The sequence below is a fragment of the Aphanomyces astaci genome, assembly GCF_000520075.1.
Source record: "Aphanomyces astaci strain APO3 unplaced genomic scaffold supercont1.22, whole genome shotgun sequence".
NCBI lineage: Eukaryota > Oomycota > Saprolegniomycetes > Saprolegniales > Verrucalvaceae > Aphanomyces > Aphanomyces astaci.
The window spans coordinates 768288-792770 of record NW_009798285.1 but is presented as its reverse complement, the minus strand read 5'-3'; the positions used below and the strand labels follow the sequence as shown (position 1 = coordinate 792770).

At 52.0% G+C, this 24483-nt stretch overlaps 14 protein-coding genes across 16 annotated transcripts; 7 read left to right on the top strand and 7 right to left on the bottom strand.

Moving 5' to 3' along the window:
* Positions 1-5: 5 nt before the first annotated feature.
* Positions 6-960, bottom strand: H257_09368 (hypothetical protein). The gene has a single exon (XM_009835570.1). It carries the CDS (start codon positions 930-932, stop codon positions 93-95), a length of 840 nt encoding a protein of 279 aa, XP_009833872.1. The 5' UTR covers positions 933-960; the 3' UTR covers positions 6-92.
* Positions 961-1261: 301 nt separating this feature from the next.
* Positions 1262-3657, top strand: H257_09367. 2 transcript variants are annotated; one of them, XM_009835569.1, is made up of 7 exons: positions 1262-1402; positions 1448-1529; positions 1593-2008; positions 2062-2424; positions 2567-2801; positions 2848-3246; positions 3305-3657. In XM_009835569.1, the coding sequence occupies exons 1-7, from the start codon at positions 1319-1321 to the stop codon at positions 3517-3519; spliced, it is 1794 nt and encodes a 597-aa protein (XP_009833871.1). In that variant the 5' UTR covers positions 1262-1318; the 3' UTR covers positions 3520-3657. The 2 variants fall into 2 exon arrangements, with proteins under 2 accessions (XP_009833871.1, XP_009833870.1); XM_009835568.1 differs by having other exon boundaries at positions 2848-3657.
* A 393-nt stretch (positions 3658-4050) lies between these two features.
* H257_09366 (dihydrodipicolinate synthase) lies at positions 4051-5133 on the top strand. Its single transcript, XM_009835567.1, has 2 exons — positions 4051-4777; positions 4830-5133. The coding sequence occupies exons 1-2, from the start codon at positions 4064-4066 to the stop codon at positions 4995-4997; spliced, it is 882 nt and encodes a 293-aa protein (XP_009833869.1). The 5' UTR covers positions 4051-4063; the 3' UTR covers positions 4998-5133.
* A 125-nt stretch (positions 5134-5258) lies between these two features.
* H257_09365 lies at positions 5259-6432 on the top strand. 2 transcript variants are annotated; one of them, XM_009835566.1, is made up of 3 exons: positions 5259-5943; positions 6002-6081; positions 6142-6432. In XM_009835566.1, the coding sequence occupies exons 1-3, from the start codon at positions 5298-5300 to the stop codon at positions 6316-6318; spliced, it is 903 nt and encodes a 300-aa protein (XP_009833868.1). In that variant the 5' UTR covers positions 5259-5297; the 3' UTR covers positions 6319-6432. The 2 variants fall into 2 exon arrangements, with proteins under 2 accessions (XP_009833868.1, XP_009833867.1); XM_009835565.1 differs by having other exon boundaries at positions 6002-6432.
* Positions 6422-7597, bottom strand: H257_09364 (purine nucleoside phosphorylase I, inosine and guanosine-specific). The gene has a single exon (XM_009835564.1). It carries the CDS (start codon positions 7562-7564, stop codon positions 6509-6511), a length of 1056 nt encoding a protein of 351 aa, XP_009833866.1. The 5' UTR covers positions 7565-7597; the 3' UTR covers positions 6422-6508.
* Positions 7598-8716: 1119 nt separating this feature from the next.
* Positions 8717-9715, bottom strand: H257_09363 (hypothetical protein). The gene has a single exon (XM_009835563.1). The coding sequence runs from the start codon at positions 9688-9690 to the stop codon at positions 8788-8790; it is 903 nt and encodes a 300-aa protein (XP_009833865.1). The 5' UTR covers positions 9691-9715; the 3' UTR covers positions 8717-8787.
* Positions 9716-10739: 1024 nt separating this feature from the next.
* On the top strand, positions 10740-11932 carry H257_09362 (hypothetical protein). Its single transcript, XM_009835562.1, has one exon. The coding sequence runs from the start codon at positions 10877-10879 to the stop codon at positions 11831-11833; it is 957 nt and encodes a 318-aa protein (XP_009833864.1). The 5' UTR covers positions 10740-10876; the 3' UTR covers positions 11834-11932.
* A 588-nt stretch (positions 11933-12520) lies between these two features.
* Positions 12521-13351, bottom strand: H257_09361 (hypothetical protein; the record flags this gene model as incomplete). The annotated part of the gene is made up of 1 exon (XM_009835561.1): positions 12521-13351. One exon carries the CDS (start codon positions 13349-13351, stop codon positions 12521-12523), a length of 831 nt encoding a protein of 276 aa, XP_009833863.1.
* A 1120-nt stretch (positions 13352-14471) lies between these two features.
* Positions 14472-15058, bottom strand: H257_09360 (hypothetical protein; the record flags this gene model as incomplete). The annotated part of the gene is made up of 1 exon (XM_009835560.1): positions 14472-15058. One exon carries the CDS (start codon positions 15056-15058, stop codon positions 14600-14602), a length of 459 nt encoding a protein of 152 aa, XP_009833862.1. The 3' UTR covers positions 14472-14599.
* A 1130-nt stretch (positions 15059-16188) lies between these two features.
* H257_09359 (hypothetical protein) lies at positions 16189-18070 on the top strand. Its single transcript, XM_009835559.1, has one exon. The coding sequence runs from the start codon at positions 16276-16278 to the stop codon at positions 17998-18000; it is 1725 nt and encodes a 574-aa protein (XP_009833861.1). The 5' UTR covers positions 16189-16275; the 3' UTR covers positions 18001-18070.
* A 391-nt stretch (positions 18071-18461) lies between these two features.
* On the top strand, positions 18462-20103 carry H257_09358 (asparagine-tRNA ligase). The gene has a single exon (XM_009835558.1). It carries the CDS (start codon positions 18491-18493, stop codon positions 20027-20029), a length of 1539 nt encoding a protein of 512 aa, XP_009833860.1. The 5' UTR covers positions 18462-18490; the 3' UTR covers positions 20030-20103.
* A 503-nt stretch (positions 20104-20606) lies between these two features.
* On the top strand, positions 20607-21037 carry H257_09357 (cyclin-dependent kinase regulatory subunit 1). Its single transcript, XM_009835557.1, has 2 exons — positions 20607-20693; positions 20761-21037. The coding sequence occupies exons 1-2, from the start codon at positions 20626-20628 to the stop codon at positions 21008-21010; spliced, it is 318 nt and encodes a 105-aa protein (XP_009833859.1). The 5' UTR covers positions 20607-20625; the 3' UTR covers positions 21011-21037.
* Positions 21038-21465: 428 nt separating this feature from the next.
* Positions 21466-22385, bottom strand: H257_09356 (hypothetical protein). The gene is made up of 2 exons (XM_009835556.1): positions 22222-22385; positions 21466-22179 (listed from the first exon to the last, which is right to left on the bottom strand). Exons 1-2 carry the CDS (start codon positions 22360-22362, stop codon positions 21607-21609), a joined length of 714 nt encoding a protein of 237 aa, XP_009833858.1. The 5' UTR covers positions 22363-22385; the 3' UTR covers positions 21466-21606.
* Positions 22386-23211: 826 nt separating this feature from the next.
* H257_09355 (hypothetical protein) lies at positions 23212-24067 on the bottom strand. The gene is made up of 2 exons (XM_009835555.1): positions 23919-24067; positions 23212-23862 (listed from the first exon to the last, which is right to left on the bottom strand). Exons 1-2 carry the CDS (start codon positions 24048-24050, stop codon positions 23293-23295), a joined length of 702 nt encoding a protein of 233 aa, XP_009833857.1. The 5' UTR covers positions 24051-24067; the 3' UTR covers positions 23212-23292.
* Between the last annotated feature and the right edge of the window lie 416 nt (positions 24068-24483).

Genomic DNA, 24483 nt, shown 5'->3' with positions numbered 1-24483 from the left:
CCAAATTTAGCGCAGGGAAAAAAAGCCGTAATATACACAGTTTTGCATCGGACGATGATACTATGATACCACCCCCTACTACATGATGCTTCCTACATGACGTCACTCCACATGTGCTCGGCGCCGGTGCCCTCGGTCATCTCACCGAAACGTTCGTCCATGGCGGCGGACTGCTCGGGGGTGTATAAGCGTCGCCACCCGCCGACCTTGATGCGGTCCTTCTCCGTCTGGACGGCATGCAGAATCGCCCGCAGGAACGTGCTGTTATGCTCCACGAGACGGTCTTCCAGCGCATCTTGCCCTAGGAAGCGCGCGATCCGCAACAGTCCGTCGCGGGGCTCGGCCAGCAGGTATTCGTATGTGAGGAACAGCACGTTGTTGTCGCTGTGGTGTTCGAACCACGGCACGAAGAAATCGAAAAAGTCGCCAAATTCGACGTTGCCATCCAGAAAGTCTTCGAAATACGCGTCCCATCGTGCATGGTCTTGTATGTGGCGGTGGTAGAAGGACGCGGACGTGTCCTTGGGATTCCTGCCGACGACAATGTACTTGGCGTCAGGGTGGCGCGGGGTGCGATCGTACGGCAAATGCGTTCTGAATAGGCGAACCGAGTCTTTGGATGTCATGCGCTCACAGGCTTCACGCCCATCGCGCTCCAAGTGCGGAACAGATGCTGCGTCGTCAATTGCGGCTTGAACTGTATGTTCATCCTCACGGAGCAGTGCGTTCACAAGGCCGAGGACCCAGGATGTACCGCAGTCGGGATAAGCGCAGACGAACACGTCGGAGGGACGCGCAGGGAGATTCTGCCCTGAGACGAAGTGCTCGACGGAGTACGACGCCGGCAGCGGAAACCCGTCGTGGCGGATGAGGTCAAGTGGCATGGCTGTGTTGTCGCAACGTGCAGAAAACACTCGGAGATATTCTCCCATACTTAATATATTGACGAGAATATATCCATTATTAAGGTTACCGCAAAAAGTAGTACTCCGAGGATTAATAATATAGTTGTATGACACCCCGTCCTCGGTGCTCCCACGACTGCATTTCGGATAACTTTACTAGGTACATAGACAGAATTGCGGTATTCGTCAAGGGGGGCTTCTTGAGGTAGAGACTTCGGTAGATATATGCCTCCTGCCTTGAGTGAGATATACGCTTGAAATACTATTTGTCGTAAATATCTTTATTCGGCTGATACCTATATTCTATAAATAGCATTATCCGGACATTCGTCAATATCCGGTCAAGACGCAACGGTTTCAGCCAAGGCTGTCTGCCATCGGCACCGAGATCCGACGTGGCATTGGATCTTTGGATGAGTCTAAGTGTCGAGAAGGCGACAGGGGCGGTGGCGTCGGCTTTAGAGAGGAAGCGGTCCATGTCCGATGCAGACGAGAGCGTACGTCACTACTAGCTGTATGCATGTCATTCACCACTGTGGTAGTTCTTTGACGCACAGGAGGGGAGTGAGGGGTCCGTATCAGTCGTACCAGCTACATGCGCTCTTCCCAAGTCACTCATAAAAGGTATGGAGCTAGGTATTACCTCTCTATGGCATGAAAAACACACTTAATCATCCTACCGCGTAGAGGATTCGAGTTTGGCGTCGATCTTGGAACAGGAGTCAGTTCGAAGGGAGGAGCCAACAACGACCATCTCATCGTCAGACTACCCACGAACTAGCAGCAGCGGCGACGACACTATCTGTCCTGAAGACGTGTTCGTTGTGCGCAACAAGGACACGGGTGAAGTGTTCGACATCCGCGAGCTCGACACCAACCCCGTCGACTGTTACACGATGTTTCCTCACAACTTTGAGCCGCAGCTTCGCGACAGTCTCAACGACGGCGACAGTGCGAGAACACGGAGCAGTGGCAGTGGCGGTCCCTTGTCACCAGACAAGAAAGCAACGGACAAGCAGCACTCGCGGTCCGCGCTCTCGGGGTTTCACTTCAAACGAAAAGATAAACTTCCGCCGCCGTCCGACGGGAAAACCTACGTGCATGTACGACGATGATGATGGTGAAAAGGACATCATCATGGTGGACGATATCGTAGGTGTCGTCGTCGTCCAAGAAGGACAAGCGCGAGTTCGATTGTGTGTCGGAGATGCAGACGCTGCGACAGCACCACGGCACGATCTGGACCATGAAGTTCAGCCACGACGGCGCTCGATTGGTCTCTGGTGGCCAGGACGCCATCCTCCGCGTGTGGAAGGTTGCCGCGTTCGCCAAGTCGACTGTCGCCGCGGCGGCAGCACCGCGAAATGAAGCATCACCTTCGTCGCCAGCATCATCCTCGCCGCTATCTCGCCACCTCCTGGAAGAGACTCCCGAGCAAATGTACTACGGGCACAGCATGCCAATAGTCGACGTGTCGTGGAGTCGCAGCAACTTTGTGTTGTCAGCGTCTATGGACAAGGTACGAAATGCCATTTGCCGAATTTCGACCAAGATATGCCGAATTGGTTCCAAATTCAAGCCGAATTGGATCCAATTTGAGCCTAATTGAAACCAACTTGTGCCAGATGAGGGTTGGAAGTGCCTAATTGGGTCGCTTGTAGACTGTCCGGCTGTGGCACATTTCGAAACCCGATTGTTTGCATGTGTTCCAGCACCCCGACAGCGTCCCCGCCGTGGACTTTCACCCGAAGGACGACCGGTACTTCCTCTCGGGATGCTTCGACAACAAGGCACGCATATGGAACATTCCCGACGGATGTGTCGTCTCGTATGTGCAGACACCGGTGATGATCACCGCCGCGAGCTTCCACCCTTCGGGCAACCGCGTCATTGCGGGTACGTACAGTAGCATGTTTGGAAGCACATCACACATGCCATGTAGGACTGCTGAACGGACAATGCATCCTCTACCAAGTGAACGCGCACCAAGCGATGAACTACTACACACAGATCGAATGCCGGAACGCGCGCGGCGCGACGCGGAAAGGCCGCAAAGTCACAGGCATTGAGTTTTCGCCGGAAGGCAAGTACTTTCTCGTGAGCACAAATGATAGTCGCATGCGGCTCTTCAGCGTGGACAACTACTCGCGCGTGTGCAAGTACAAGGGCCTGGTCAACAACTACCTGCAGATCAAGGGTCGATTCAGCCAAGACGGCGACTACGTCATCTGCGGGTCAGAAAACGCCCACGTGTACATTTGGAACAAGAGCGCGAGTCATTCCAGCAGCATGTTGCTGGGTCATAAGCAAGACCGCAACAACGCGTTCGAGTCGTTTAGCGGTACGTCTTTCCAGTCGTCCTAGGATGCTACAATTCGTCGCATGATGCGTATGTGTAGCGGCCGACACGACGGGAGGTGTCGTGACCGTCGCATTGTTTGCGCCCGCGAGCACGTACGCGTTAATGAACCATGGCAGCGACGTGGAAGGAAGAAGCAGAGGCAGCGCCGACGATGTGCATGGGAAAGCATGCACGGGATACATTGTCACGGCGAGCTACAACGGATGCATCAAGGTCTACGAGCGTGTTCATCGGAATGCCGTAGCGCGCTAAGTAGACGACTGTAGAGAGGGATGTTAGGACATGATCACAGACATGGAGTATGTACACGCATATTGGCTCAATGCGTTGACTTGCCCGCCGCACTTGCGTCAGGTCGCCCTGTGCCACAAGAACGCGCCGCAGTTCCTCAACGACCAACGTCGATGTGACGTGCCGCATTCAACGTTTGCATCGGAGTTGACGGTGATGCGAAGGTTGATGATGAGTGACGGCAATAGTTCTCTTCTTGCATGAGCACAAGCATCGTGGGCACATGTCAACATGCATGGAACCGTGGCGGCGGCGCTCTGACGTCCACCGATGAGCATCGGAACGTTCGCCGCGATAGTTTATCCCAGATATGTTGTGTCGCACGAAACTATACAGTGTTGAGTCATCAGATGGTATACAAAAAACAAGATATAAACAGAGGGACATGATGAATTTCATCAAAGTTTTGGGACAAACGGTGAGATTAACCTGACGCCAGGGACAAATCAGGTAGGTGGACCATGTGGATGGGTCCGTGGCCACCATTTTCGAATTTGCGATTGCCATGGCCAAGCTTCAACTCCATGGCGCGTTCACGGCGCTCGTCACGCCTTTTACGGCCGACGGCGAACATGTCGACTACGAAGCGCTTCGTCGGATCGTTGACATGCAGATCTCCCGCGGCATCAACGGGCTTGTCCCCATGGGCACGACTGGCGAGTGCCCGACTGTGTCCCACGACGAACATGACAAGGTCATCGCGTCCGTCATCGAATATGCCGCCGGACGCGTCCCTGTGATTGCAGGCACGGGGTCCAACAGCACGGTGGAGGCGATCCGACTCACGCAAGCTGCCAAGGACGCAGGCGCCGACGCATGTCTTGTCGTGAACCCGTACTACAACAAACCGTCGCAGAAAGGTTTGTACGAACACTTCAAGAAAATCCAGGACATCGGCCTCCCCGTCGTGCTGTACAACATCCCTGGACGCACCGGCATCAACATGACCCCCGAGACCGTCGCGGAACTGTACAAGTTGCCCAACATCGTCGCGATCAAGGAAGCCACAGGGTCGTTGGAGCAGGCGTCGGAAATCGCGGCGCTGTGCGACATTACGATTCTGTCGGGAGACGACACGCTAACGCTGCCCATCATGTCGGTCGGCGGGAAGGGTGTGATCAGCGTCTTGTCGAACGCGTCCCCGGAGAAGGTGCTTGCGATCACGGACGCCGTCCGCAACGGCGACTTCAACGCGGCGCGCGTCGCGCACTTGTCGTCGGTACGTACACATGCGTCCACATCTATGTCGTGACGCATGCATATGTGTGTAGATCAAGCTCTGCAAGACGATGTTCATCGAAACGAACCCGCAACCCATCAAGAAGGCCATGCAGCTGCTCGGTCTGTGTCACGACACCGTCCGCTTGCCCATGGTCCCGTGCTCGGACGAATCGGCCCAAATCATCCGGCAACAACTCCAAGCGAACAACTTGCTCTAATTGTTAATACTACAGTGGTAGTTAGTTAGCCGTGTAGAGCACGAGGTCAAGTTGTGCGGATTCATTAATGGCACACACGTGAGCTGTCCACCGTACAATCACTCTCAAATTGAGAAACCTCTATTAATGAGTAGCCTTTATGTACTAAATCTTTTCCAACTCTGCAGGAACAACATATCGTATAAATTAATACACTGTGGAAACGCATCGGCGTATACAGTATGGCGAATCGTCATGTCGATCATGTTCGAATTCCTGAAAATTCCAAGTGTGGCGAACTCTCAATTGCACTCCAAAACCATGGCAGGTTCCTCCAAGGCGCTTCGACTTGAAGGCTCGATCACCGCGCTTGTCACTCCGTTCGTGGGTCACACGAAAGCTATCGACTTCCCAGCGCTTCGCCGCATCGTCGACGACCAAATCGCCCGCGGCATCAACGGACTCCTCTCGATGGGCTCCACGGGGGAGTTCTGCACGGTTACTCACGACGAGCACGACAAGGTCAACGCCGCCGTCGTCGAATACTCGGCCGGTCGTGTCCCAGTGATTGCTGGCACGGGGTCCAACAGCACGATTGAAGCCGTTCGACTCACGCAGGCCGCGAAGGATGCCGGTGCCGCGGCATGTTTGGTGGCCGCGCCGTACTACAACAAGCCGTCCCAACGAGGAATGTACGAGCACTTCAAAGCGGTACAGGACGTGGGCCTTCCTGTGATACTGTACTGCAATGCTTCTCGGTCGGGCGCGACCATGACAATGGATACGGTCGCCGCGTTGGCCAAGCTGCCGCATGTGGTCGGATGGAAGGAGGCGACAGCGTCCTTGACCCAGGCTTCTGACGTGGCAGCGCGTACGGACCTTGCAATCTTTGCAGGAGATGATGTGCTGACGGTCCCTATCATGGCGATTGGGGGGGTCGGGGTCACGAGTGTCCTGTCCAATATAGGTACATATCTCAGCTGTGGTTGATGTGTTTGTCAGCCTGCCTACATGTACGGACGTAGCGCCTGAGAAAGTGCTCGCGATCACAGACGCCATGCGACGTGGCGACTATGCCGGTGCCCGCGCCGCCCATTTCGCATGTGTACGATTGGTATTTGGGATAGACACTTGAAACTTGTGATACGGATTTGCTGACATTTAGGTGGGGCTGACCCACGCCTTGTTTGAGACGGAAGTGAACCCCCAAGGCGTGAAAAAGGCCATGGAGTTGCTCGGGTATTGCTCTGCAGCATGTCGACTGCCACTGGTGGAAGCGTCGGCGGCGTCCACTGCGATCCTAACAAAACAGCTCCAAGCCGACGGATTGCTGGAACAATAAAATAGGTTGTGAAACTTCCATGGATCATCCCTCTGTTGAAGTCCACGATTGGTGTTGATGTGGTGCATCTGGACATTACAGTAAGAAAAGTCCGATCATATGACCAAGTACTCGTTCAATGTTGTGTACAGCGATGCTAGAAGTACACACGTTCTCAATTGAGTTTAGTAATAGATATCGTCTACGGGGCTTAGCAATCTTCGTCAAAGAGGAGCGTCGTGTCGTCGTAGTCCTTGCCGATCGCTACAATGAGGTCGCGGACGTAGTGCTCGATCACAGACTGGGTCGCGACCACCGCGTCCAGCACTTCCTGGTGGCTGGCTGGGATCGCCGTGCGCTGCTGGCCGGGCATGACCACCTTGTTCGTGATCAAACTCAGGCCGATGATGTGCATGCCGCAGTGGCGCGCGACGACCACTTCCGGCACGGTGCTCATGCCCACCGAGTCGCCGCCGACCAGGCGCAGCAGCTTGGATTCCGTCGGAGTCTCGTACGTGGGGCCGCTCACAAAGCAGTACACGCCATTGCGGCGCACCTTTTGAGAGATCCCGTGCTGCTTGGCGATGCGCCATGCCAGGTTTTGCAACTTGATGTCGTAGCAGTCGGACAGCGGTGTGAAGCGCTCGCCAAACCGGTCGTCGTTCGGGCCGACCAATGGATGCTTGCCCGCCATCCCCGGCATGTTGAGGTGGTCGCTCATGATCATTAGGTCGCCGACGTTGTAGTCGGGGTTGAGTCCGCCCGCGGCGTTGGTCACCACGAGGAACTTGACCCCGAGCAAACACATCACGCGGATAGGCAACGTCGTCTGGCGGACGTCGTGGCCTTCGTACGTGTGAAAGCGACCGCGCATGCACACGACTTGAAGGTCGTCGATGTACCCAAACACCAACTCCCCTGCGTGGCCCGCGACCGTGGACTTGGGGAAGCGCGGGATGTCGTTGTAGTGGATGGTTTGGGTGTTGGACAAGCACTTGGAGAGGCCGCCGAGACCGGACCCGCACACGACGAGGATGGTCGGTCGAATGGTCGTGTGTTCCTTGAGGAAGTCGGCGATGATGTCGACGTCGTCGCGGGCTTGCACCACCGGCATGGTGGACGACTTGAGGAGAGGGTTATATGGCGAGATCACGCGCGGAGATGACATGGGGTGGGCATGCTCAGGGGTGGAGTCGCCGGTGCCGCGGGTGTGCGTGATGGTGGAGGGCGCAGCGGGGATGTGGTCGAGGGTGATGGGTTGTTGCATCGTGGAGAGAATTTGTCGAATGACGGAGGTGGTTCAAACGGTGAATGCCGCACCCAACGGACTGGCCAAGTTGTCGAGTTTGGTGCGATTTGATTGGTCGGATCGAACGATTCAGCCGCTGAATGTCCAGATGTGATTGGTGGATATTTTGAACTTCAACAGGATGACATGAAAAAGAAACTCCCCAACTTTCTGCCCAAGATATACTACTGCATATACCTGTATGCAAGTCTCGAAGGCTCAGGAGGAGGTTCCGCGGAAGTCGGCGGCGAGGATGGAGGGCTGGTGGGCTACGTATACCGTGACATGCAGCAGCAGCACCACACAGATCAAACTACCAGCCTCCAACGACCGGGTACTACAGGTGTTGGTCACCGAAAAGTGAAACTTGTCAACAAAGATTCGTGCCAAAAGGTCACGTCGTATGTTCTTTTTTAATACTTCGAAGTAAGGTATTCATAGTACTAGTAGTATTACTGAAGTAATATTGTCGATTGGGGGTGCAATCGAATCGCGCCGACGAAACCGATCCACAATCGATCTGATTGGTTGTTGAATATCATTTAGAAGGCTTTGATTGGCTAATAATTTTGAGCATATCTGAAGTAGCCAATCAAATCGATTTAAATTCCAACGAGAAACCACGCCACACACTCGAAAGCACAATACTGTATTATTTAGCAGCTTATTGCTGTAATCATTTCCATAGAATTCGCAGACTATACATACTATAACTACGTATATATACTATTAATAGTAGAACTACTTCGTTTGCGTCGACAATAATGCATACCAACCACATATTCATCCTGTCATGAAGATGCATCCGGCTGCGCCGTGCATGTCTCGTCGAATCAAGTCCAACCCGTAGGCAAGCCACTTTACACGCAGACTAGCCGAGGTCGCTGGGCACGAAGGAGGTATATAGGTGGTTTATCAGCTCGATGCGAACTTGGACGGGGTATCGAAATTGAATGAGTTGGACCTAGCAACCTGCTGGAGCACCTCGACATATATCATGCTACAGGTACTACATGCAATGCTGCCAAAGGTTTCTCCTACAAAGGACTGCGCTGTCGTCTCGACTCAGTGTCATCACGTGGCATCGTATCTATCTGCATAACTACTGGAGTTCGCTCAAAACACTCGTGGGTCGGTTTGTCGCCGTTTATTAATGAATATAGTAGCGTAGATCTGACCAATTACTTTATGACGACATGTACTTAGTCCCATTGATCCACATCTCGAAAGGGTGGACAACCATCTTGGTCGTAAAAGATTGCCGAGGCCAGGTACGAGCCCGTGCACTGCCACACGTCGGTGGGGACGCCGCGGAGCACGTCCTTCAGATACGCCGACGTGGCTTTTTCCAGGAGAGGTTGGGGCACCACCGTCGGAAATAGCGCCGGCTTCTCGTTCAACTTGGCGGCGACGGCCATCAGCAGCTCCAGCTGGTTGCGATCGTCGTCGAACGACACTTCGAGACCGGAATAGCCTAAACTGCTCTCAAAGAACTCGCGGTGCAGGTCTCGGTCGATTGTGTTGTCGTCCACTTCTCGGGTCAAGTGCTTATCGGTGGTGGAAGGACATAATCCTTGGTGGGGAACATACCGGTGCAAAATGGACTCGTCCAGCCATCGGATCCTGGTCTCCAGGTCTCCACAGGTCGTACAGTGCGCGACTTCGGCGCCATCATGACCGAAAGTCCTAATCCACACCACGGCAAAGAACCCCGTGTTCGCGTCGCCGTCGCCTTCGTTCATGACCATGTCGAATGGAAAGATCACTCCGGCCGCGTCTTCAATGTCAAACTTGATGTACGTGAACGTATTCATGCCGTAAAGGAAGTCGGCATCATCTTCGCCGACCATGGCACCCACACGTAAAATGCGACGAGTGACCACGGCGTCGTCCACGTCAAAGAGACCACCACCCTGGTCGCCTGCTCGAAGTTCCAACGGGGTTTCTGGATGCTCCTGTGTGGTCACCAACACCTCCTCCCTCACCGCGAACTTCTTGAATGCAACGGGAATCACATGCCACCTCGCTGCCACTTGGCCTTTGTAGCCTTCGATGGCACGCGATATAGCCTCGCGAAGGATTGCTGCATCGTCGTACCAAGTCATCGATCGAACAATCCGTTCGACGACGCCAAAATGGGAATGTGGCGACTAATTTGATTGGCTATTTTCCATATTTTGAATGAACTGTTTTGACTATGAATTGGTACTGCCAAATACAAATTTCAAGTGGTATGAATATCGGGAAGTACTCAATTCTGCATGAGCATACTAACTACCGGTAACTATTAGTTAGTACAGTATCACCAGAAGAAACAACCCCACCAATCGGTGGTTTATATTGTCGATTTGATACAAATTTGGGGAGGGGGTGCAATCGAATCACGTCGACCAAACCAGATCCACAATCGATCTGATTGGCTGTTGAATTTCATTGAGAACGTTTTGATTGGTTAATAATTTTGAGCTCATCTGAAGTAGCCAATCAAATCGATATAAATTCGAACGAGAAACCACGCCACCACACGAAATTTCACACGAAAGCACAATACGTAGGTAGGTAGCTACATATAAGCTTCCCACAATGACGACCATTGCTTTTGGAACGGGGTTGATGATGGTACTGATGCCGTAGTTGTCAGCTGTCGTGCTTTATGAATCATTGACTTAGTCTATCGCAACCAGCATTTCCCTTTCGAGGTAGGTGAGAAGCAACATGCCAAAACGAAGAGGAACTGCTTTGAATTGAGTGATGATATAAGCATACTAGTATTGATCACAAATCAAGTTAATTGGGAGTTGTGTCGCGTGGGTTCTACCGTGACGTGGCAAGCTCGTAGAACAGCATCACCGATATGGACGACATTGGATGCATATGGTCAAGCTTATGTACTGTATCTTCCGCTTCTACTAGTTCCGCCGCCCCTGTGCCAAAGGCCTCTTCGCTGTCAACTTCAACATGACGACATGCTCTCGAACGTGATTGGTGGGTTGGGGCGGCGACACCAATGACGCCGCCGCGTCGACGTGGCGGTACGACCAATGGGACCGTTTCGTCAACACAATTCGACCAATCACATATATTGAATGTCCACATGAAATTTCTATTGGCTCACAGCTGGCAATACTAAACGTACGTCAGTGGAGGAACCAATCCACGGTCGAGAATTCCACTGAAAACGATTTGATTGGTGGGACTTGGGAGCCCAAGATATCTGCGAGATCCGCAACTTCCACAGCCGAAACACCTCGGGAGCAAGGAAACTTCCATTCCACAACTTTCGACCAAACCATGCAGCCAAGCCCGACCAAGTCCCAAGCTCCCGTTGCGACGAGCGCGTTAAAGGATGCCATCTCCACGGAGCTCAAGAACAAGCCGTTGTCTCCGTACGTGAAGATGTTTGCGGGGATGGCTGGGGGTGTTGTGGAAGCATGTGTGTTGCAGCCTCTGGACGTGACCAAGACGCGGCTTCAGTTAGACCGCACGGGCATGTACAAGGGCATGTTCAACTGCGGGAAGACGATCTATCAGACCGAAGGCGGCGGTGCGTTGTACAAGGGACTGTCTCCGTTCGTGGTGCATTTGACTCTCAAGTACGCGCTTCGGTTTGGGTCATTTGCGTGGTTCAAGGAGCTTTTGGGGGCCAAGCAAGGCGCGAAGGCGAGCAACCAGGTCAATTTCACGGCGGGGCTGCTCACGGGATTCCTCGAGTCGGTGCTGATCGTGACGCCGTTCGAAGTGATCAAGACGCGCATGCAAAAAGAGATTGGCGTGAGCAAGTTCACTGGACCGGTAGACTGCGCCCAGCAAGTCATTCGACGAGAGGGCGTGGCGGCGATGTGGAAGGGCAACATCCCCACGATGATCCGACAGGGCAGCAACCAGTCGTTCAACTTCATGTCGTTCGCATGGCTCAACTCGAACGTGTGGAAAAAGGAGGACGGCGACGGCAAGCAGCTCGAGATGTGGAAGACGTTCGTGAACGGCCTTGTCGCCGGCAGCGTCGGACCGTGCTTGAACTGCCCCATGGACGTGATCAAGACGCGGCTCATGGCGCAGGAGACGGTCGCGGGCATCGAGCCCAAGTACAGAGGGTTCATCCACGCATTCAACGTGATCGCCAAGGAGGAAGGGCACGCGGCGCTGTGGAAAGGACTCGTGCCGCGGCTCACACGCATGGCGCCAGGTCAAGCCATCACATGGACAGTCGTCATGCGGGTCACGGCGTACTTTGAGAACCACCAGTAGTAGACTCAGAGTGCATTACTGTATTGAATAGAAGATTAGAATAACAACCAAGGGCTACATAACTACATATGATTGTAATTACGACTCGTACATCGTCGATCAATGATCATGATAGGTGTGTGGTTGGATTAGTATTAATAGTATAGCCAGAGTTTCTCTAAAAATAATATATTTACAATATCTTTTTTGTTCGAACGGAAAATAGATTATTTTGTGCCACCACCAAAATAGATAAGTTATCTTTTCCCAACAGTAAATACCTACAACGGCAAAACTAATAATCTATTTTAAATGACAGGATTATTCTCAATAGTTTAAACTCCAACTGCATGCGGATGTAACCAAAGACAGAAACGTGTTTGACAAAGCTATATTAGTCCACCCCAATGCCGCAGCCTCTCGCATTGCATGCGTTAAGAACATCAGCAACGGTGGTTTTAACGCTATTTCTGTTTCAATTCGAAGTTATAGAATAGAAACTCTTGTACTATCCGGACGGTTTGTTGCATTTTCACTCGAAGATATAAATTCTGAGGGACTAAAAAGTCCGGACAGTGCTAGTATGCAACCGTAAAAACGAAGTTTGACTTGTAAGCGTGAAGGATTGAGTTATCCGGATATTTTGGGTAATAACCAATCAAAAACTCGGAGTATCTTGAAACATGGAATACTTCGTATTTCGATGGATTACCATTTGCACCCCCAGACCCCCCCGCGCAGTTTGCTGCAGACGGCGTCGTGGGGGGCGATGCACTTGCCCGCTTGGGTATAACTTTTGAGTGACTTGAAGCAGTACTTGATGGCCACGTCGCCCTTGACGGGGCAGTCGGTGCCGTACACGTGGTCTCCCCAACCCCTGCAGATGGAGCCGGGGATGCAGTACGTGGCGTCGCCTTTGACGCTCACTAGCGTGCACACAGGCGAGTTGCCGCGCTTGGTCGTGACTGGCCTCGTACTATTGCTCGCCTTGGTCGTGGTAGGAGTTCTCTTCGTCGTGGTGGGTGAGGGAGGGGTGGCTGTGGTGGGAGTAGAAGTCGAATTGGAGGGCGCAGGAGTCGGCGCTTGCGAGGGCGAAGTCGTAGTGCGGGGCGGGTCTGTGCAGGGTACGAGGTCGTACACTGCAAATACGTCCAGTGGAGTTGGGCAGGGGGGCTGCGACGGGGCGAACGTGGTGTTTATCGCGTTGGTGGTAGTGGAAGTCGCCATAGAGGTTGTGGTAGGCGTGGTAGCCTGGGTAGTTGTTGCTGTGGTAGCCGTGGTGGTGGTGGGAGTGGAAGTAGAGGTCGAGTTGGTGGGCGCGGGAGGGGCGGCCATGGCTGGAGCCGGCGTCGACGCGGTCGAGTTGGATGGCGCGGGAGTCGGCGCTTGGGTTGATGTGCTAGGGGGGTCTGTGCAGGGTACGAGGTCGTACACGGCGAATACGTCCAGCGGAGTTGGGCAGGGGGCCTGCGACGGGGCGGACGTGATGGTTTGCGCCCCGGCGGCGGCAACCATAGCAGCAACGAGGAGACCCTTCATACTTATTGGGAAATGACGCACGCTAGGTGTTGTGTGTAAATTTCATCGAAGCTGACTGTACAGCTGTATCTCCATTAAGTGAAGCAGCTGGCATACCCCCCCAAGTTGTAACTCGGGTGGGAAGTATTTGTCGCAGCTGTGTGGGCATAAAGTATGTAGGCGTTGAGTGAAGGAGAGTCACAGACCAGGACAATGCACCATCGACTTCTATGGTTTATGCTTGTACGACCTACTTGGTCAACAAATGACTGGTATGTACCGGTGGTGCACTCGGTTCTTAGACTTGGTAGGGAGAGTGTGTTGACGCGAACTGTCGTACTGTTCGAATTTACTTTGATTCTTGAACATTGGCAGCCAGCTACCCATTTGGGACAATGGAAGTACCTGGATGGAATGAAATAAAGAAGGCCTACCCAACGTTGTACACATGTCTTAAAAATGATAATCCAAACTCAATTAACCAACGTTGTACACTGTTTGTCCTGGGAGTAGATGCATACTATGTAGTAAATGTCTACCGGGTAGATTGGACATACGGTACCAGTACTAACGTTACCTCCGATTGATTGGAAATGCTCGATAGGTTTACCCGTTACGTACAATTATTATTATACTAGTCTTTTTGGAATTCCAGTAAATCGGCCAATAAAATTATTGGGACCTGCTGGTACCGGTGCAGATGCCCTTATACAAGTATCCTCATATTTGCTGTACCACATTATGTACTGTAGTACAAACGTTATTAAAATAGTACTACAGTACGTAGTAGTACTATAAGTACTAGATCTTGGGATGAATTAATTAATGCCTTACTTGTTCGTTGACAGACATATACAGTATTGTACAAGTATATAATAGGGGTTGTTTACAAGTAATGCTGACCATTCCATCAAGTGAATGAAATGCAAAAACTTGTCTATTGGAATCACAACTCAAAACTCAAATATCGTAACGGACTCAAAAGTAATGTCCATTCTTCCTTACGTTAAATTGTTTTTTTACGTTACGCAAGTGGTAGATCATTTCCGCAACGAGTTAAGGGACTGGTTACTACGTAGTAGTGCACTACAGTAATACCGTTAGCGTTAAAAGAAGTAATAGACGAACACACGAGGAGACTGCGCCCAAAGCGTAAGCGGTATACAATAGTTAAAATGTTATCAGAGGGAGTAACTATCTAGTATTTCCTCAGCTACCTTGAAGCAAGCCGTTTGCTTTCGAAACTCATGACAAAATATCGTTTACTTTCTAATATCCGCACCACTTGAGCTGAGGTACCGAGGTGCATTGGCGGGCAGTCCACCCCACATAACACGATTGAGAGAGGGGATAATAACAGTTGGTGCAATGGCCGCACTGGTTGGGAGCTTGTGTGGGGCTGGCTGTCGTTTTAGTAGGGCTCGCCTTGGTCGTGGTGGGATTGGAAGTAGAGGTCGTAGGGGTCGCCTTAGTCGTAGTGGGCTTGGAAGTGGAGGTCGTGGTGGGTGAGGGAGGGGTGGTTGTGGTGGGAGTAGAAGTCGAATTGGAGGGCGCGGGAGTCGGCACTTGGGTGGGTGAAGTCGTAGTGCGGGGCGGGTCATTGCAGGGTACGAGGTCGTACACGGCGAATACGTCCAGCGGAGTTGGGCAGGGGGCCTGGGACGGGGCAGACGCGATGGTTTGCACCCCGGCGGCGGCAACGATAGCAGCAACGAAGAGACCCTTCATGCTGATTGGGAAATGACGCATGCTAGGTGTTGTGTGTACCATGGTATACTTCGTCGAAGTTGACTGTACAGCTGTATCTCCATTAAGTGAAGCAGCGTACCCAGTTGTAACTCTGGAGGGAAGTATTTGTCGCAACTGTGTGGGCATAAAGTATGTAGGCGTTGAGTGAAGGAGAGTCACGGACCAGGATAATGCACACATCGACTTCTATGGTTTACGTTTCTACGACCTACTTGGAATATGACTGGTATGTAGGCACTGCACATGTTGATCGCACTTTTACCAACAAGAGACCCTCAAAACGACAAGCTTGACTTGTGCACGGTGCACTCGGTCCTTAGCCTTGGTAGGGAGAGTATGAGAGTGTGTTGACGCGAACTGTCGTACTGTACGTATGTGGTCGGGTACTTTGATTCTCGAACATTGGCAACCACCCATTTGGGACAATGGTGGTTGGTACCTGGATGGAATGAAATAAACAAGGAAAGCCTACGGTACTTAACGTTTTACATACACTGTTTGTCGTCGGAGTAGATGCATAAATGGCTAGATTGGCCGCGGTGCTAACTGTACCTTGCGCCAAGGTCATGGCACACACAAGCAGGTCCGTCTCTGCTGAGAAAAGAGATTTTACAAAGACGCTGTGACATCTGAGGCGAGTGATTAATTGACATGTGCATTCCAATAACGTATTAGTGCGTACTGTATGTATTTCGTCGATACTTTGGGTGTCAATCCCGCATACTCGTCCAATTTGATTGGCTAAATTCGACGAATGGGACATAAGTATCGAAATTACGGCATGGGGATTGGTCCAAATTGGAGATGCAGACTCGAGCAATAATACAGTGTAGTACTACGCAGTACAAACTAATAGCCATCCAACTCCTCCAGTAAAAACCCATGCACTTGGCCACCGTGGGCATATATTGCGCATGCCGCTGCTGCGTTGTTGTCGTTCTTACGCAGTACTAGTACATATAGTACTCTAAAGAGTAAACTACCACGTCCATCGACGCTATGCGAAAAAGCAGTCAATATTTCTATTCTCAGTATTAGTATTAATATCGGTTGAATTTGACGGGCGTCGACTCCAAGCTTAGTATCGAAGTGTATTTTAATTCGATTGGCTCAAATTGACCGACCAATTGTATGTAATTCGAGTGCAATTAAAATACATTGCCGCGTTAGTCCGCCGAACTTCGGTAAATTACCAGATGGCATTAGCTTACTCGACATCCCATACACATACCGAGTGCTCACTCAGCTCCAAGTCAACCAGTCTGTCGTCATTCTCACTTTGGCCCGTCAAGTCCCAAGTCCACATCATGTTCAAGTACGTGACCAAACTCGCCGTGGTGTCGGCGGTGTTTGCGACTGTACAAGCCAACAACTGCGCCGGCGCTGCCGAGCGCCCCCCGACCGCCGAGCTCCAGATCATCTCGTACAACGACGTGTACGAGATGAAGCCATACAACGACGGCAACGGCATCCTCGTGGGCGGTCCATCCCATGTCGTGCCTTTGACCAAGACCCTGCGCAAAACGTACGAGAACAGCTTGGTCTTGTTCGCCGGCGATACCATGAGTCCGTCGCTGTGGTCGGCATACTTCAAGGGGTTGCACATGATTGACGCGCACAACGCGATCGGCGTCGACTATGCTTGCTTGGGCAACCACGAGTTTGACTTTGGCATTGACGGGTTCTTGAACGTCAGCGCCAAGTCGGAATTTCCGTGGCTGAATGCGAACGCGTACGAACTTAGCACCAAGCAGCTGCTGCGCGGCACCAAGCCGAACGCTGTCAAGACGTTCAAGTCCGCGACCATGGGCTCGTTCAAGGTCGGGCTCTTTGGCGTGATGTACGACATGAAGGATGACTCGAAGGGGCTGTACTGGACCGACCCGATTGTGGCCGCCAAGGAGCAAGTCGCGTACTTGCGGGATGTGGAAAAAGTCGACTTTGTGATCGCGCTCACGCATCAGTTCCTCGACGACGACAACGTCTTCTCCCAGGAAGTCAAGGGCGTGAACATGATCTACGGCGGCCACGACCACTCGGCCATGTACCAGACCCAGTTTGGCACGCCGTACCTCAAGTCGGACCTGGACATGCGCAACATCTGGTTCTCCCACCTCAAGTGGTACGCCGCGCGCAGCAAGTCCAATGGCACCGCCGCCACCCCCGCCTTCACCAAGATGACGCACAAGAACTTTCCCATCACCGAAGCGCTGCCCACCGACGCCGCGCTCGATGCTGTTATTGCCACGTACGAAGCCCAGATCAAGGACCTTAACCAGCGCGTGGTCGGGTCGCTCTGCCAACCCACCGACCTGACCAAGCTCGCCGTGCGCTTCAAGGAATCCCCCATCGGCAACTACATCAGCGACGGGTTCCTGTCCTTCTACAAGGCTCGCGTCAATGTTGAAGTCGCCATCATGAACGGCGGCGGCATCCGTACGGACCGCGTTTGGCCTGCGGGTGAGATCAACGTCGGCGACCTCATCTCGTGGTCCCCGTTCGGCAACGTGCTCGTGGTCGTGAGGACGGACGGCCTCTCGCTCAAGAAACTAATCAACTCGGAGATGGTCGCGTCGTGCGGCGGCAACAACTTGGTCGCGGAGAACGGCATCTACATCCACTCCGCCGGCGTGAAGTACGTGTTTGTGTGCAACGGGTTGAAATCGGGCGCGGTCACGGACCTCACATGGATCGGCGGCAACCGCACCGGCGCCGTGCTCGACACGGACGTGTTCAACTTTGCCCTCCCTGACTTTGTGTACGCCCTGTTCAAGAAGGCCGGCGGCAACACCATCCAGTTGATCATCCCGGCCGCCGAAGCGTCCCGCCACGAAGTCACGATCGACGAGTTCACTAAGATCCAACCGAACCGAACCGTGTGCCCAAAATTGGAAGGCCGAAGTTTGGTCAAGTTTGCCTAGGTTGATTTTAGAACAAAAAGTGAAATATATTTTGAATTCGCTATAAAAATTTCCAAATTCTGATTGGTTGAATTTGTTTGTTCTTTCTGTATGAGCCAATCAAATCCACTCGACATTGGATTAGCCAATAATAGCGTCGATTCCTGAGTCGATACTTCACAAAGTATTTTGATTTGGACTTACCGCATATTGTTACCGGTAGTACTGTCGATTTGTATACTCGGGGTCGCATACTATTATTATTCTTCGGGCTTTGCGTTCTTGTGGCGCCACGCGATGGGGAAGGAGAATGTTGGTCGTTTCCACCACCAGCGTCACTAGTATACATTATCCAAGTCTATTCAATAGTTGAAACAACACGTTTTATCGAAAGGGGTTAAATGGGTTTAAACAACCGAATATCTTGTGGTGTGAATGCAGACTCGTGTGTGATTGGTCTATTTTTCGTCCTTCACAACGCCTCTCATTCTTGGTTTTGCGAAATTAGACGATGGAAGCGCTGTCCATCGCCGACGTCCATCCCATTGCCGTCGACGACGCCACGGCCCCGAGCCTGTCGATCCACAAAACGGCCATCCAAGGCCTCTTCAAGCGCCGCCGCGTTCGTGTCAAAGAACTCCTTGGGGCGGGTCTGTCCTTGGTTGGGCAATCCGTGACCATCAAGGGCTGGGCCAAGACGCTGCGCGAAGCCGGTGCCGGGGCGTTCGTCTTCCTTGAAATCAACGACGGCTCCAGCTTCACGGGTGTCCAAGTGTTGGTGAAGCAAGACATTCCTGGGTTCGAAGACGTGATCAACTCGGGCGGTACCGGCGCGAGTTTTTCGATTGTCGGCGACGTGGTGGAAAGTCCTGCCAAGGGCCAACTGATCGAAGTCAAGGCGACCCAAGTGACCGTGTACGGCACGGTGGCGGACCCTGCGACGTACGCATTGTCCAAGAAGCGCCACACGCTGGAACACCTTCGGGACAACGCGCATTTGCGCGCGCGGTCCAACATCCACTCGGCCGCCATGCGCGTGCGCAACGCCATGGCACATGCGACCCACACGTTCTTCAACGAACGCGGGTTCTTGTACATCCACACGCCGCTGATCACGGCGTCCGATTGCGAAGGCGCCGGGGAAATGTTTGCGGTCACGACCTTGTTCAACAAGCACGGCGACGGCAACCTCCCCAAGACCGCGGACGGCAAGTCCATCGACTTCACCAAAGACTTCTTTGACAAGCCCGCGTACTTGACGGTGTCGGGGCAGTTGAACGTGGAAACGCATTGCTGCGCGCTGTCGGACTGCTACACGTTTGGCCCGACGTTTCGCGCGGAAAACTCCAACACGGCGCGCCATTTGGCGGAATTCTGGATGATCGAGCCCGAGATTGCGTTTGCCGACTTGGGCGACGACATGGACCTCGCGGAGGACTACCTCAAGTACGCGGCGCAGTATGCGCTCGACAACTGCGCCGACGACTTGGCTTTTTTCGATAAGAACGTGGAAGTGGGACTGATTGAGCGCTTGAAGGCGACGGTGGCGGCGCCATTCGTCCGCTTGACATACACGGACGCGGTGGACCTGATCAACAAGCCGGAGAACTTGAAGAAGGGCAAGTTCTCGGTCAAGCCCAAGTGGGGCGACGACCTTGGCAGCGAGCACGAGCGCTTCATCACGGAGCAAATCTACAAGAAGCCCGTGATGCTGTACAACTACCCCAAGGAGATCAAGGCGTTCTACATGCGCTTGAACGACGACAACAAGACCGTCGCTGCGTGCGACGTGCTCGTGCCCAAGATCGGCGAGATCATCGGCGGCTCCCAGCGCGAAGAGCGCCTGGACGTGCTCGAAGCGCGCATCAAGGAAGCGACCGGCCATGACCCGGCCGAGTACGGATGGTACTGCGACCTGCGCCGATACGGCACCGTGCCCCACGCCGGCTTTGGCTGCGGCTTTGAGCGTCTCGTGCGGTTCGTCACGGGCATTGAAAACATCCGCGACGTCATCCCGTTCCCCCGTTGGCCCGGCAACGCCGCGTTTTAGGACGCTTCGATTGTAGTATGTAGTTGTGCCTAATCGATTGTCCGAATGAAAACTATACCCGTTCATGTCGTCGACGTCCCTTGACATACATGGGACCTATGTTCGTTGTGAGTGAGAGATGTGGGAAGAGCAAAGGCTAAGAGAATCAATCATGCATGCTCCCAGGCGCATTGCATTGTTCGTCTCGTTTCGTGGACAGCGCTTGTCCCCCACTGCTGCGTTTGAGATGTGGACGACGTCGACGCGCTGATGACATGCATAGACATTCGTACCTCCTTCATGCAGAACCTTGTGGTGTCGTCGTGGACCTGAGTTCTCATGGAGATGCTTCACTGCGGGTTCCTCCATGCTGCTTACTGGTAATGGTGCTTTTCCGAGAAATATTTAGTTTGAGAGGCAGTGGATTTGGCGCGCAAAACTGTGCGCGATAGGAAGTGAATTTAATGCTGCGGGAGATATTTCACTTGAAATTCATATGCTTGGGTTGAATGTTTGGAAAAAATGTATCTAAGGCCAGAGGAGAGATCAATTGTGAGAGGTTTTCTACGACGCCCAAAGTCCAAGGCTCAGTTGAGTTTCGAAGGTGGAGGAACAAGATGACGCACGACATCGCGGCGCGCATCGAGTACTCGGAGAAGTATGTGGATGACACCCATGAATACAGGTATGTGCGTCGATCATGGTAGATGCTTTGATCTACATGAGGTTCATGCGCGGCGGCTTGGTGGTAGACACGTCATCCTCCCCAAGGAGATGCAGCGAAGTTTGCCTGACCGGTTGCTTGCAGAAGCCGAATGGCGCCAATTAGGTGTCCAACAAAGCAGAGGATGGGTACACTACGCCATACACAAGCCCGAACCACATATTTTGTTGTTCCGACGGCCGTTGGGCACTGATCCGACCACGGGGCGCGTGAACTCATCCATGGAACGCGAAGCCAAGGAAAAGTACGCCCAAGACATGGGCCAAGTCCGCCAGTAAGCGAGTGAAATGAAGCCCTTGCCTGCACTCGTGTTTGTTTACCTCTCACATCATTCGATTTGATGGCAGATTTGACTGCAACGAAATCGTTGTATCCCTTGATGCATGCACAGATTGAGGGGCTAGAGTTGTTGCTAGTGTGAACGGCGACCAATTCCAGGCTCATACACCGGTTGCTCGTACCCAGCGCCGATAGGCACCCACGTATTGTTATGATCTGGGTTCGCATACTAGTACAACGTACAAATCCATTCATCCTTACAGTGTTTCACTTATCATATTCCCTAACTACAGTAGTCACCGATGCAACGACACACGTAGTACCCTTCTGTAAACTCTTTACACCCTCTCCGACATATGCACAACATGCCGCCCATCGTGGTCACGACGGCACTTGGTGTAAACCTTTTTCCATGCATGTGTAGAAACTTCACAACATTGAAATGTCCCGTTGACACAGGGTCGTAATATGGCCACTGAATTCTATCACTTTGAACTTGGCACATCATGTGAATGGACATCTCACAAAGGATCCAACGCCTGATGATGAACTAAACTGATATTTACATGGACCCCCCTTGACACTGGACGCTAAGTTACCACGGAATCACCGATCCGTTTGTGTGGAAGAACGTTCCATTGTCGTCGAACGTGGCCTTGGCCAACACCGCCGCGAGCCCCGCGATGCTCTCGTGGACGTCCATGTCGCCGCGGTGGTCCGTCATGTCCGTTTGGACGTATCCAGGATGCAAAAGCAGGCAACAGATGCCTCGCGCCCCCAAATCCACAGACAGCGACTTGGTCAAGCTATTCAATGCTGCTTTGGACGATCGATACCCGTAATTCTGGCCCGTTGTGTTGAGGGACATGCTGCCCACGATGGACGACACGTTCGCGAGGATCGGGGGTCTCACAGACGTAGCCACGGCGAGTTCTAAGTTTGGAAGGAACGCTCGAGCGACGAGGAAAGGACCGACCGCATTGATCTCAAACTGGCGGAGCAACTCGGCCTTCGTCGCACTAGCAAGCGAGTCTCTCGTCAACACCCCTGCGTTGTTGATGAGCAAGTCAATGGGAACATCAGCGCCCAAGGTACAGGCGGCTGCATGAATGGACTCTTCATTGGACACGTCAAGCGTGAGAATGGATTCCACTTGAAGGGCATGCAACTGTAAGGACACGTCAAGAATGGTCAGGATGCATGCATGTACCTCGGAAGCCGCCGCGGGATTGCGCACGGCAGCGACGACATTCCATCCTGTCGCGTTGTAGTGTTTGGCCAAGGTCAAGCCAATGCCTCGGTTCGCGCCAGTGATAAGCACCCGTCGTTGTCTGGCACTCTCGATGGCCATCGTGTTAACAGCACCCAGGGAACTTAACGGATAATTATCCGGATGGATCATATATGGGAGTAGCGTTACTTACATGTTAGATACAATAAGCTGTATAAATCAATACTACGTAGTAAGTACTACTCAATACTACCTCCGGCCGGAAATAAACCAGCCAATTTCATTCTTGGAGGTTTTTTCAGAATTTACCGGAATAAATTATGTTATAGAGACCGAAAACATGTATCCGGATATCTGTCACGATTTGATACTGATTATATTATACACCTGCAGTAATTTATATTCTGTACAAAACATAGTTTTAAAATGTTGCTGACTATTGGTTGATGCAGATAGAATGCATGTAAGCCACCAACACTCATAGCGTAGAACCCACTTATCCATTAGGGTATTCATGTTTAAGGTATTATATTCCACAGGGATACTGGCCATACTAAGACGTATACAACAAGCATACTTAGGGCAAAATCAGATAACACCATCAAACAAAACACCAATTTTACCAATTTTCACCAAATGGCTGGTTTATTTCCGACTGGAGGTAGTATATAATAAAGAGGAATGAAAATTGTGTAGCCTCTACCATTTGATACCAAGTGCAGTGGAACCAAATATCATGATATACAATTATCTATATTTGGGGTAAAATTGTATTCAAAATTGTTGTTTCAAATGTTATATGTGACAGGATATGCTGTTTCAAAGTGTTTGAATGCCAGAGTTTTTTATTACGCATCCTCTAGTGTAAAATACAGGAAAAAGCGATAATTTTTCAATACAATTGTAAATTGTTGAGCAGAACGATATCTCCGGATAACTGTTTGATGGACAGGTGGTATCCGGATTCGATTTCGATGGAAATGCAAAATGACCATAACGTTAACGTTATCTCACGAATAAAATCGCTACTTCAGCTCACACTAGTCGACACTACCACGGAATGATGGAGCCGTCCGTGTGGAAGAAGCGACCGTTGTCTTCGGTGGTGGCGTTAGCCAAGATACTGGTCAACCCGGCCACGCTTTCGGCAGTGGTGATGTCGCCGTTGTGCCCCGTCATATCGGTCTTGACGTAGCCAGGATGCAATAGGATGGAAGTGATACCACGGGGCTTCAGGTCCACCGAAAGGGACTTGGTGAGGCTGTTGAGCGCCGTCTTGGACGACCGGTACGCGTAGTACCCTCCCGACAGAATGCGCTCGATGCTGCCCATTTGCGATGTCACTTGAGCCACAATGGTCACACCCGACGGCGACGCAGCCAGCTCCAAGTTGGGCAAAAACGCACGCGTAACCAGCCACGGACCAATGGAGTTCACTTCAAAATGATGCAGCAAGCTAGCCTTCGTGGCTGTTTCCAAGGTGTCACGTGCCAACACACCCGCGTTGTTGATGAGTAAGTCGATGGGGACTTGCCTTCCCACGGCCGCTGCCGCAGCATTGACAGACTCTTCGCTGGACACGTCGAGGGCAACAATCTTCTCCACTTGCAAGTCAATCAGCTACGACAAATTACTGCTGTTAGTTGCGATATGAATCATGACAGGAACTACAGTACCTCTTGGGCCGAAGAAGGGTTGCGAACGGCAGCAATGACATTCCATCCTTGCGCCTTGTAGTGCTTGGCAAAGGTCAGCCCAATGCCTCGGCCGGCACCAGTGATAAGCACGCGCCTGGGTGATCCGCTCATCGGTCGAATTCTGAAATGGTCCAAACTTGACTGTGAATTGGTCAGTTGATAGAGGTAGGTGCCAGGTATATGTAAGCATATTTTATGCATATATCATGAACCACGTAATATTTCTCAACGTTGTTGAAACGCTATGAAGCAATGAATAATATTCCAGACCGAAATTTACCTTCAAATGATTATACCTAATTGAACTTGAGTTTCATTATGACTATAAAATCAAATAATTTTGCATTTTACATTCCTCAGGACGCCCCTCCACGACTTCAGCTCCAATCTTTTGATTGGCCGAAAAGTTGCCGCCGCCTACGTTACCGCCGCATGTTGGGTGGAATGTCCTTCCAATCTGTTTCTTTCGTCAGGTACTGAAGTACTCCGTAGTCCATACTTGTGGGTACAATGTATATCGAATATTGACTGCATTACATTGATC

Bases quoted from the DNA above. Each gene is read 5' to 3' on its own strand.
- H257_09368 (XM_009835570.1), bottom strand. From the start codon at position 932: ATGGGAGAATATCTCCGAGTGTTTTCTGCACGTTGCGACAACACAGCC.
- H257_09357 (XM_009835557.1), top strand. From the start codon at position 20,626: ATGACGCACGACATCGCGGCGCGCATCGAGTACTCGGAGAAGTATGTG. The intron at 20,694-20,760 runs GTATGTGCGTCG...GCTTGGTGGTAG, and splicing joins GATGACACCCATGAATACAG to ACACGTCATCCTCCCCAAGG.
- H257_09363 (XM_009835563.1), bottom strand. From the start codon at position 9,690: ATGACTTGGTACGACGATGCAGCAATCCTTCGCGAGGCTATATCGCGT.
- H257_09359 (XM_009835559.1), top strand. From the start codon at position 16,276: ATGGCATTAGCTTACTCGACATCCCATACACATACCGAGTGCTCACTC.
- H257_09362 (XM_009835562.1), top strand. From the start codon at position 10,877: ATGCAGCCAAGCCCGACCAAGTCCCAAGCTCCCGTTGCGACGAGCGCG.
- H257_09364 (XM_009835564.1), bottom strand. From the start codon at position 7,564: ATGCAACAACCCATCACCCTCGACCACATCCCCGCTGCGCCCTCCACC.
- H257_09365 (XM_009835566.1), top strand. From the start codon at position 5,298: ATGGCAGGTTCCTCCAAGGCGCTTCGACTTGAAGGCTCGATCACCGCG. The intron at 5,944-6,001 runs GTACATATCTCA...GTACGGACGTAG, and splicing joins GAGTGTCCTGTCCAATATAG to CGCCTGAGAAAGTGCTCGCG. The intron at 6,082-6,141 runs GTACGATTGGTA...GCTGACATTTAG, and splicing joins GCGCCGCCCATTTCGCATGT to GTGGGGCTGACCCACGCCTT.
- H257_09356 (XM_009835556.1), bottom strand. From the start codon at position 22,362: ATGGCCATCGAGAGTGCCAGACAACGACGGGTGCTTATCACTGGCGCG. The intron at 22,180-22,221 runs GTACATGCATGC...GTGTCCTTACAG, and splicing joins ATCCCGCGGCGGCTTCCGAG to TTGCATGCCCTTCAAGTGGA.
- H257_09355 (XM_009835555.1), bottom strand. From the start codon at position 24,050: ATGAGCGGATCACCCAGGCGCGTGCTTATCACTGGTGCCGGCCGAGGC. The intron at 23,863-23,918 runs GTACTGTAGTTC...AATTTGTCGTAG, and splicing joins ACCCTTCTTCGGCCCAAGAG to CTGATTGACTTGCAAGTGGA.
- H257_09358 (XM_009835558.1), top strand. From the start codon at position 18,491: ATGGAAGCGCTGTCCATCGCCGACGTCCATCCCATTGCCGTCGACGAC.
- H257_09367 (XM_009835569.1), top strand. From the start codon at position 1,319: ATGAGTCTAAGTGTCGAGAAGGCGACAGGGGCGGTGGCGTCGGCTTTA. The intron at 2,425-2,566 runs GTACGAAATGCC...GGTCGCTTGTAG, and splicing joins TGTCAGCGTCTATGGACAAG to ACTGTCCGGCTGTGGCACAT. The intron at 3,247-3,304 runs GTACGTCTTTCC...GCGTATGTGTAG, and splicing joins CGCGTTCGAGTCGTTTAGCG to CGGCCGACACGACGGGAGGT.
- H257_09366 (XM_009835567.1), top strand. From the start codon at position 4,064: ATGGCCAAGCTTCAACTCCATGGCGCGTTCACGGCGCTCGTCACGCCT. The intron at 4,778-4,829 runs GTACGTACACAT...ATATGTGTGTAG, and splicing joins GCGTCGCGCACTTGTCGTCG to ATCAAGCTCTGCAAGACGAT.